Source organism: Lepidochelys olivacea (genome assembly GCF_965140295.1).
Source record: "Lepidochelys olivacea isolate rLepOli2 genome assembly, chromosome: 6".
In the NCBI taxonomy this organism is placed as follows: Eukaryota; Metazoa; Chordata; order Testudines; family Cheloniidae; genus Lepidochelys; species Lepidochelys olivacea.
The window spans coordinates 115,921,487-115,932,655 of record NC_140416.1 but is presented as its reverse complement, the minus strand read 5'-3'; the positions used below and the strand labels follow the sequence as shown (position 1 = coordinate 115,932,655).

At 49.9% G+C, this 11,169-nt stretch overlaps 1 protein-coding gene across 1 annotated transcript in view; it reads left to right on the top strand.

The window, feature by feature from the left end:
• The first annotated feature begins 3,972 nt into the window (after positions 1-3,972).
• PRKCH (protein kinase C eta) overlaps positions 3,973-11,169 on the top strand; it is a 172,321-nt gene continuing 165,124 nt past the window's right edge. The window contains exon 1 of the mRNA XM_084632453.1: positions 3,973-4,724. Coding sequence (XP_084488579.1) covers positions 4,365-4,724 — 360 coding nt within the window. The 5' untranslated portion in view covers positions 3,973-4,364. The remainder of the gene's footprint in view (positions 4,725-11,169) is intronic.

Here is an 11,169-nt window from a genome sequence, read left to right as displayed (position 1 = left end):
CAAACCCTCTTACGATTAGAAAGATTTGCTTTATTTACGTACGGTATTCCATTTGCACAATAATGTACAATGGCTGAAAGGAGGAGAGTTCAGTGGGATGGGAATAATTTTTAGATTAAATATAGCCAGAGGGCTGCAGGGGGAGAGTTTTGAGGCTGACTGGGGGCCAGACCAGGATTCCCACCAACCAAATCCAAGTTCTGGGAACTGTGGATCTGATCTCAAGATTAAATAAACTCCAAGATTCCTGAATCCATCAGAGGCTTCAGTGAGACCAAGACAGAATCAACAAGGGCCTATGTACCTTAATCTGCCATAGCCATTCTTCCGGATACTCTCATCAGATCAAGCACAGCTAAGCAGGGTCAGGCCTGCTCTGTGCTTAAATTGGGACCTTCAAGGGACCAAATTTTCTTGTATTGCAAAGATTACAAAGTAACTCACTAGAAAACTCCAGCCAAACAGTAGCAGCAGAGAAGGTAGGAACCCATCCAATTCCCCACAATGAGCTGTGAACTTCAGAACTTAATGAGGAGTATTTAAATACTGACTTTACTAACGACAGATTATTTTTATTTTTTAAAACAAACAAGCAATATGCCAGTCTGGGAAAAATGTCCCTGCTTGCAGCTTTTTCAAAAAGTCCTGTATTCCTCAAGATGCAAGCACCACACACCTCACCTGACCATCAATGTTAACGTCAGTGAAATGTCCCCAGAGATCCTCTAATCATTGCATAATCATGAAAGAGTACCCAGGCTGAAAGTAAGCCATTACGGGCCAGTACGGCATACTGGTACAAAGTGGCCGCCGGTTTAAAGCGCTGACATGGCAATGCTTTAAAATTGTTGTGCCTTTTGCCTCCCCCTCCCCCAGCTGGCAACGGTGGGTGGGGGATGGGGGCAAAAGGATCAGCTGCCCTGGGGCCAGCGATTTAAAAGGGCCTGGGGCTCCGGCCGCCGCTGCCACTACCAGTGGCTGGAGCCCCGAACCCTTTAAATTGCCGCTGGAGCCCTGGGCGGTGCAGGCCAGGCAGCGCGCAGATGGGCTGGCTGGGGGATGCTGACCCTCCCCCGGCCCCAGCCCTGCCCCTTCTGCCCAAGGCCCCGGACCAGTAAGTCTTCGGCGTTATTTTCACCCCTGAGAGTACCCCTTTCTGCTTATGTACTCAGGTTTCTAACCACCAGAGGAGTGAAGTTCTGGAATAGCCCTCAAAAGGGAGCGGTGGGGGCAAAAAAACTAACTGGCTTTAAGACCAAGCTTGATAAGTTTATGGAGGGGATGGTATTATGAAACTGCCTTCAATGGCACGTAGCCAATCTGTGACTGCTAGCAGCAAATATTTCCAATAGCTGGTGATGGGACACTAGATGGGGAAGGCTCTGAGCTACTACAGAGAATTCTTTCCCAGGCTGGTGGATTTTGCCCATATGCTCAGGGTCTAACTCAGTGGGTTTCAATCTATGGTCTGCAGACTGCTGGGGGTCAGCACGCTATGTCTAAAGGGTCCACAAAAGGTGACTATGAAAATAAAGTTTCAGATCCCAGAAAAGGCATCCATTTTTCTGATCAATGAAAAGTATTTGAATATCCCCCCCACCTACAGGTCAAAATCAAAGAAGTGTTGTCATTACCATAGAAGCCCACAGTTTAGCACCCTTTCTAATGCTGCGCAAAATGCCGTGCCACGCAGGTGTAACATTTATCGTTGAATTCTGTTCAGACAGTTTTCAGTCTAAGATTTCTATAGTAGGGGTGCACGGACCAAAGCAGCTCTTGTTTTGGCGTCTCTCTACTGGAGAGCTGGGGTGAGCTCAGCTCACTACTCCGGGAACGTAGCTTTCTGCACGTGAAAGTTCTCTGGCCATTGCTGTTCATCCCAGACTGGCATCGTGATCAGGTTCCAGGGGACTGGGATGCCTACCCATGCTGTCTCTAAGCGTATGTCTACACAGCAACTAGACACCTGCAGCTGGCCAGTGCCAGCCGACTCAGGCTTGTGGGGCTCTCAGGCTAAGGGGCTGTTCACTGCAGTGTAGACTTCCAGGTTCAGGCTGGAGCCAGGTCTCTAGGACCCTGCGAGGTGGAAGGGCCCCAGAGCTCGGGCTACAGCCTAAGCCTGGAAGTTGACACTGCAATGAAACAGCCCCGCAGCCCAAATGCTCCCGAGACTGAATCGGCTGGCACAGGCCAGCTGCAGGTGTCTAGCTGCTGTGTAGACACATCCTAACAGGACCTGGTGCATGGGCAAAGACAGCTAAATGTGAACTCACTCTCGCGACATACTGATATTGTTACGTGGGCAAGTGTTTCACCATAAAACTTTAGAGTATAGACGTGGCTTAAATGCCAAAGCCCATGTTAATGGTACATGGCATAGTTAATCACAAAATGCAGGCAATGCAACTTTTAAGGCTTGAATAGCAAAAACATTTGTATATTTTCTATTCCTGTTTTTCTGGTTCAATGTGTAGCTTTAATATTACTATTTCTGTTATAAAATATGTGTGATAAAACACAAGATGTGCAAAGCTTTGCACGGGCCAATGAAATGTTGCTGCTGGAAGATTTAACTCTTGCAATTCCTGACTTTTTGCATTAATGTCAATTGTTGCATATAATTATATAATAGCAATCCTTCCCGCTGCGATCTGCGATTTAATGTTTCGTGAGATAACATGAGACAGTGTGAAACCACTTTGCAGAATAGCAACATGAGAAATAGCAGGGTTTTGTAATTTGTAAGGTTCACAGGAGTCTTCAGGATACAAAGCACGGCAGGTGCACATACTTCCATATGGAAATTAAGAAACTCTCCCAGCCATTTATCGCTAATGAGGGAATTAAACCATCTTACTTTCCACGGCACACCACAAAACCAAAGCTCAGGCTAGGGCACTTTTTGTTAGAGATCGCAGGAGAGATTTAGCAGTGAGATGGGTCAGGAATGAAAACCGTTGTCTTTATTCTAATATGCATAACCTAATCTCCATTCCAAGAAAGTGATTCAACACTGGCACAGGGCTCCCTTTCCCGCCTGTGTCCCGGCATGGGCTGTTGGGGTCTGGCTACCCTGCAATAAAACCCCAGTGGCTGGCACACCTCAGCTGACCCAAACTCGGACTGCGGGGCTCCAAAACTGCAGCTTAGACATTTGGGCTCGGGCTGGAGCCCGGGCTCTGTGACCCTCCCTCCTCACCGGGTCTCAGAGCCCGGGCTCCGGCATGAGCCCGAACCTCTACCCTGCAGTTTTACCCGCCGGAGTCTGAGTCAGCGGAGACGGGCCAGCGGCGGCTGTGCAGCTGCGGGGCGGACCTACCCCGGGCAGGCAGAGCTGACCCGCCTTTCCAGCTTGAGCACGCTCTGGCCTGTGGATCGGGAAACGCCGGGGGCGGGAGCACGTCCCTGCCCACCACCACGGCGCTGCTCCGCGGCCTGGCCCGCCCGCGCGCGGTGCCGGCTCCGCGCCCAGCGCTTGGCTGAGCGCCCACCTCCGCCCCTTCCCGAGAGGGCCGGGCCAGGCTCCCAGCCCTGGGTGACAAAGCGGGCAGCGGCGAGGCTCCCCCTCTGTCCCCCAGGCAACCAATCGCCCCGGGGCCCGTCGCCCTCCTGCCCCGGGCTGGCTGGGCGCAGGGATGCGGCTTTTCCAGCAGCTCCGGGGGAGCGGCCCCAGGCAGCCTCCCCGCCTCGCCTCGCCTCGCCCCGGCCGGGCCGGTTGCAGGCTCCTCCCCGCGCTGTCACACATGCCTCAGGTGCTTCCTGCCCGCCCGCCCGCCTGGCTCGCGCGGGCAGGGCCGGCGATGCGCTCTGCCGGGGCCCGGCGCGAGCGGCGGCGGCGCCCGAGCTTCCGCGCCGGCTGAGGGGAGGCTGCGGCGGGAGGGCGGGCGGGCGCGGAACTGGCGGTGGAGGCGGCGGCGGCGGCGGCTTCCTGCTGCGGAGCGGCGAGGGCCGGGAGCTCCCGCTGCGGGGGACTCGGCAGCCCGGCCGGGCCCGCCTCGGCTGGGGCGGGGACGCTGCTGCTGCTGCTGCTGCTGGGGCGGCGGGCGGTTGCTTCCCCGCGGCAGGCGAACTCCGGCGGGCTCGCGGCGGACAGAGCCCCAGCCCCGTCCCCGCCCCGAGCCCGGTGATTGGCGTCCCGGCGGGCAAGGGAGGGGTGCGCCTGGATTGGGGCGGCGGAGGGGGGCTTGGGACTGGTCTCGGGCAGTATGGCTCAGAGGTGGGGGAGCGGGGGCTGCCTGCCCCACTGAGGAGGGGCTGCCGCTGCTGGACCCCCCCCCCCCCCGCCCCGGGAGCTGCTGCGCTCAGCATCCCCGCCGGCTCTCCATTAGTGCCCCCTCCGCCTCTCGCTGCCCAGCCGGCTTGCCATGGCCGGGGCCATGAAGTTCAACGGGTACATGAAGGTGCGGATCGGCGAGGCGGTGGGTCTGCAGCCCACCCGCTGGTCGCTGAGACACTCGCTCTTCAAGAAGGGCTACCAGCTGCTGGACCCCTACGTGGCGGTGAGCGTGGACCAGGTGCGGGTGGGGCAGACCAGCACCAAACAGAAGACCAACAAGCCCACCTACAACGAGGAGTTCTCTGCCCCCGTCACCGATGGCCGTCAGCTGGAGCTGGCCGTCTTCCATGACACCCCCATCGGCTACGATGACTTTGTGGCCAACTGCACCCTGCGCTTCCATGACCTCTTACACACCCTGGGCAGCGCTGACAGCTTCGAAGGCTGGGTGAGTAGCTATCCTTCCGTGGGGACGTGGGCTGCCCACGGAGTGTGTGCTCATATATACTGGCATGTACATTCACACACCTGTGGGCATGCACGCACTTGTACACCTTTATGTATGCACACATGTCTCTGCGCTCATACGCCTGCCTTCGGTCACACTGGTACGTGCATTCTGCATGCAAGGGCGACAAGATGCATCTGTGACGGCCACCATGTTGGACAACCGGCTGAAGATTGAACTGGGGACCTCCAGGGCTAAAAATATGAGCTCAACAGCCCCAACAAGGGGCTGTAAAAACTCTTTGAATATGTGAGTAATGCACACTCACTAGTGGGTTACACAGGCACACCTACAAACTCTTATACATATGTGTATGCTTGCCGTTAATTGCAAACATATGCACACCAGGAAGGATACATTTCCTTACAAATCTACATATGTACATACCCATACACCTGTGGATATGCACACACACTTTGGGCGAAATTCACCCCTGAATTTAAACCAGTTACAGGGATGAACTTGGCAATGCATGATCATGCATAGATCACATACATAACAGCATAAGCCAAACATCAGTATTTGCAGGTTGTTCCCCAACTTTCCAAGTAGGTGCAATTTGCATCCTTCCCCTCAGAGCTATAGTTCATGTTTCAACTCTAATGATGGAGTAGATGATATACAGAATCATAGAAATGTGGGGCTTCAAAGGACCTGAGCTGGTTATCGAGTGCATCCCTCTGGGCTGAGGCTGGATTAAATATACCTAGATCATCCCTGACAGGTGTTTGTGTACCTTGTTCTTGTTCTTCAGTGAAGGGGATTCAGTGACAGGGATTCAAAAACCTACCTCAAACCTGATCTAGTGCTTAACTATGCTTAGAGTTAGCAAGTTTTTCCTATTGTCCAACCTAAATTTCCCTTACTGCAGGTGAAGCCGATCGCTTCTTGCCCTACCCTTAGTGAACTTCGAGAACAATTAATTACCGTCTTTGTAAGAGCCACTAACATATTGGAAGACTCTTATCAGGTCCCCCATTCCTCACACAGTCTTTTCATCTCTAAACTGAACATGCCCAATGCTTTCAGCTTTTCCTCAGAGGTCAGGATTTCTAAACCTTTTATCACTTTTGCTGCTCTTCTCTGGAATCTTTCCAATTTTTTCACATCTTTCTTAAAATGTGGTGCATAATAATTATCTCTGTGTCAGTTAAAGGCTCTCCTGCTTTCATTTCCAGAGCTAGAATATGGAAAAGGGAAGTGTATCCATCTAGCAATAGTTTACAGTTTGACAAGAAATGCTGAATGAAAATACACACCGTTCCAGGTAGACGGATTGCAGAGGAGTTTGGATATTCCCAGAAGGAATTAACAGTTAATAACTTGTTGAGACCAGACAGTTTAGTCAGTGTAGTCAAAAAACCACCAGTCAAATCACATTGATGATCCATGCGGGGGAGAGAAGTGCCACTGGAGAGAACAGCTAGATATTGAAATCTTAGCTGCCAGTGCTTTCCTTTCTCAGTTCAGGACAGTGGCTGAGAAATAGTATTATGTATCAAAGTACCAGAGAGACGATTGTGTCTATAGAAAAATACAACATTGGTGCTACACATCCTGCTTATTTATTGTCACCCCCAACAGTGTGCTAAGTGCTCTCCAGCCAAGCATGAGGTTCCTGCCCTGTAGAATGAGCGGTTGAAATACATAATGGATTGATAAAAGGATAAGGCAAGGGAGAAACCTCATGCAGTGTGACAGCATTGTGGTTCACACCCATCTTGTCAATCTTTTTGTTAATATTGGTTATTAGTTTTGTCGCCTATTTCAATAACACTTGTTTTAGGTGGAAGGGCTCAAGTCCTCCTTATACAATGTATGGGCTACACACCCATAGATATCCGTTCAAAATCTGTACGTGGTGCTGCAGCTACACCATTGTAGTGTAGATACTGGCCACAGTGATGGAAGGGATTTTAGCTGGGTTGACAGAAGTATTCTTCCATCGACCTAATGGTGTCTACACCAGGGCATAGGTCATTTTAACTAAATCTCTCATGCATGTGAATTTGCCACACTCTTGATTTTGATAGGGCTTGTCTTCACTACCCAGGTAAGTCGACCTAAATTATGCTACTCCAGCTACGTGAATAGTGTAGCTGGAGTCACCATAGCTTAGGTCAACTTACCCGGGTATCGTCACTGCACTGTGTTGATGGGAGACCCTCTCCGGTTGATTTACCTTACTCTTCTCGGAGAGATGGAGTACCGGGGTCGACTGGAGAGCGCTCTGCCATCGATTTAGCGTAGGGGTGGGCAAACTTTTTGGTCTGAGGGCCACATCTGGGTATAGAAATTGTATGGCGGGCCATGAATGCTCATGAAATTGGGAGTTGGGGTGCGGGAGGTGGTGAAGGCTCTGGCTGGGGGTGTGGGCTCTGGGATGAGGCAAGAAATGAGGAGTTCAGAATGTGGGAGGGGGCTCCAGACTGGGGCAGGGAGTTGGGGTGCAGGAGGCGTGAGGGCTCCGGCTGGGGGTGTGGACTCTGGGGTGGGACTGGGGATGAGGGGTTTGGCGTGCAGAAGGGTGCTCTGGGCTGGGACCGAGGGGTTCGGAGGGCAGGAGGGGGTTCAGGACTGGGGCACGGAGGGTTGAGGGCTTTGGCTGGGGGTGCAGGCTCTGGGGTGGGGATAGGGATGAGGGGTTTGGGGTGGGCCTGAGGGGTTTGGAGGGCTGGGGCAGGGGGTTGGGGCGTGGAGGGAAAGACTCAGGGGTGCAGGCTCCAGGTGGCACTTTCCTCAAGCAGCTCCCGGAAGCAGCAGTGTGTTCCCTCTCTGGCTCCTATGTGGAGGCATGGTCAGGCTGCTCTGCGTGCTGCCCCATCCATAGGCGCTGCCCCTGCAGCTCCCATTGGCCATGGTTCCTGGCCAATGGGAGCTGTGGGGGAAGGCGCTTGGGGCAGCAGCAGCATGCAGAGCCCCCTGGCCTCCCCTATACATAGGAGCTGGAGGGAGAACGTGCCGCTACTTCCAGGAGTCGTGCAGAAAGCCCCCGACTCCGCTCCCCAGCTGGAGCGTGGAGCAGGGCAAACCCTAGCCCCGCTCCTGGAGGGAGCTTGAGGGCTGGATTAAGAGGTCCGATGGTCCGGACATGGCTCGTGGGCCATAGTTTGCCCACCCCTGATTTAGCGGCTCGTCACTAGACCCACTAAATCAACCCCTGCTGCATTGATTGTGGCAGTGTCGATCTCCGCATAGTGAAGACAAGCTCATAGCTAGGTTGACACTACTAAAACTTAGTCTGACCTTTCTGCATTGCTGAAGGCTGTGAAAAATTTCGTGCCCTGTGCAACATTGTTAGGTCAGCCTAACCTCCACTGCAGATGTGGCTAGGTCAGTGGAAGAATTCTTACATAACATATCTTCAGATATGTTTTAAAGAGGATGGCGATTAGTTGTTCTCCATATTCATTGGCGGTAGGACAAGAAATAATAGGCTATCTGCAGCAAGAGAGATTTAGCTTAGATACTAGGAAAATCTTTCTTGCTATAAGGATAGGTGTGTACTGGAATAGGTTACCAAGGGAAGTTGTAGAATCCCCATCATTGGAGGTTTTTCAGAGCAGGTTAGACAAACAGCTGTCAGGGATGGTCCAAGTTTATTATGTCCTGTCTCAAAATGGGGGGAATGGACTAGATGAACTCTTGGGATCCCTTCTACACTACCTATGATTTGTATGATTCTGTGTATGAAAGGTTCTTTATACCAGTATAGCTTATTCCCCTTCCTGTGCGAAAATAAGGTGTACTGGTATAAACACTTTTATAACCGTAGAATTGGTCCTCACCAAAAAGGGGGTTGTACCGCTTTTAACTACACCAGTATAATAAAAGCTGTACAACTTTTGTGGGTAGACAAGGCCTAAGAACTAATGCACTCTTTTTGGTCTGGTGTTCTAAAGTAATATTGTAGCCCTTGATGCATCTAACTAATCGATGGCTAGTATTTCGTGAAAGCCATAGGAAAGCATAGTGCACAGTGCAAATCTTGCAGTCTGTAATTAGAGAATTTAGAATGCTTGAGCATCCAGATGTGGAAAGAGAGGCATCTTTAGCAAGTAGTTTGTCACTACTACTGGTCCTTGTCAGTTAATGTCATATATGTGATGATTTGCTTAATCCATAGCAATTTAGGCCCCAAACTCTTACATATATGAATAACTTTATGCATGTGAGTTGTCTGGGTATCAGAACGGAATACTGTGCTTGGGGTGCATGTTGAAATTCATATTCGGAGGATCTTCTTAGAATTACCTATGTCTCATAACTCTTCAGATGAGTTGATTTGCCAAAGCCTCTCTGCTAAACAAATGTTATTACAAACTGAATATTTCTGTAATTGCATATTCATTATTAAGCAGGTGTGACATTCATCTTGCAAATTTGTAAGAGCATGTTAATAGGGAAGATTTGTAGTGAGGCTCTGCTCTCTTTCTCTTTTTTGTTTACGCCTTGCGTATGAATAAAGTGGGCATAGCTATCTCCACTATCTTGTACCTTTGCATGCTGAGTGGGTGTAAAACTCTGCCAAACTTGAATGGCAGCACCTTACACTTGCGTTACACAGGTGCATCCAGCTACAGCAGGTGCAAGGCAGTGGATAATCAAGCTCATCATTATACTCTGGATGCTGTTATGTTGTGATTTGCATTGTGATTACAACCCTGGTGCTACAAGAATTATTTTAAAGCATTTATTGAGCTTTGCAGACATTTGTTTAAGGATTTTGCTAGTAGCTCAAGTACGGTGCCTCGTTTACTTGTGCCTCTGCTGACAATCGGATGACACTGAGGCTGTGTCTACACAAGAAATCTTACGGCGGCATAGCTGTACCGATGCAGCTGCGCTGTTCTGAGATCTCTCGTGTAGCTGCTGTATGGCAACAGCGAGAGCACTCCCATTGACATAATTAAACCACCACCAGCAAGCAGAGGAGAAGCTCTCCCGCCGACATAACGCTGTGCACACTACCACTTATGCCGGCAAAACTTATGTCGCTCAGGGATGTGTTTTTTCACACTGCAGAGCAACATAAGTTTTGCAGACATAGGTGGTAGTGTAGATATGGCCTGAGACACAATAAATCAGAGGTTTTCAAACTGTCGGGTGTGTCCCTTGGGGGGGGAGTGTAAGAATGTTTGGGGGGCCCAGCAGCGATGCCAGGCGGCTCTGGATTCAGCCCAGTGCCGTGGGACTTAGGGCGGGAGTACCACCTCTACCCTCTGACTCGCCTCTTTTTGTCTGGTTTGGGGAAGCGCAAACAAAAATTGTAACTCAAAGGAGGTGCGGGGGTTGGCTCAAAAAGTTTGAGATACACTGCCATAAATAGTGCAAAGTACTGAAGTTTTAACTGAATGGAGAAATTTTTACAATAGATCACTACCAAATATCTTAATATTCATTCCTATGGGACTTAAGTAGTAGCTGATGTAACTTTTAAGCATGGACAAATAGTAATTGTAAGAGCATGCTGGAACAGCATTGAATTGTCATAGTTACTAGGGAGTGATTTAATTGTTGTTACAAAGGTTGTCAGTCTATAGATATAGCTCCTAGAATTTTCAGCACTTTTACTCACCAGCCTTGTTAAACTACCTCAAACTTTTTGTTAGCTTTGATCTTGAAGAGTATGAAGTCAAGGGATTCACCTACTTAAACATCTCTAAAACCACTAGGGGAAAATACACAGATGGACCATTAGATTGATGGGCTTGGAACTGCTGGCATGTCTTGACAGTCTTATTTCCATCTGATCCCATGATGGATGCTTGCACAGTGGCTTGTTAGGAGTTCACTTGGTTGCCATGGGGGTGAAAACTAGCCTCGCTCTTCTTGTGTTGCCTTGCAAAAACCCTTTTAAATTTCTCTTGCAGGCTTGCAAAAATTTCTTTGGTAGGGTTATAATTTTCTTGTAGCAGATGCAGAAGTTTTTCCCTTGTTTTGAATGTGATCAGTAGAATAATTATTATTTATTGTTAAGCATTAACTGCTAACCGGTGTATAAGACCCAAAGGAGGACACTGTCCCTTCCCCAAGTCTTCCACAATCTAGGTGGGCGGGCAGACAGATGACATAGTGAACAGGGGTGCCCTAGAAGATGCTTGTTTTAAGACGCAAAGCTGTGAGCCAGTAGGAAGTTGAGGGTGCTCAGCACCTTTCTGATTCAGGCTACTGAGCATAGGTTGTTTGTTGTTGTTGGGGTGTGTGTGTGTGTGAGTGAGTGATTTTTGTAGCCTGTGACAGCATATTTCCTGACATGGATTGTCACTGTGGACTTTGCAGAAGTGGATACTAATATCTAAATTGTATCATAAAAGTTGGGTTATTGCTGATTATGTACTATATAGATTGTATTACTTTTAAACCAACCTTTGTACTTTTGGAT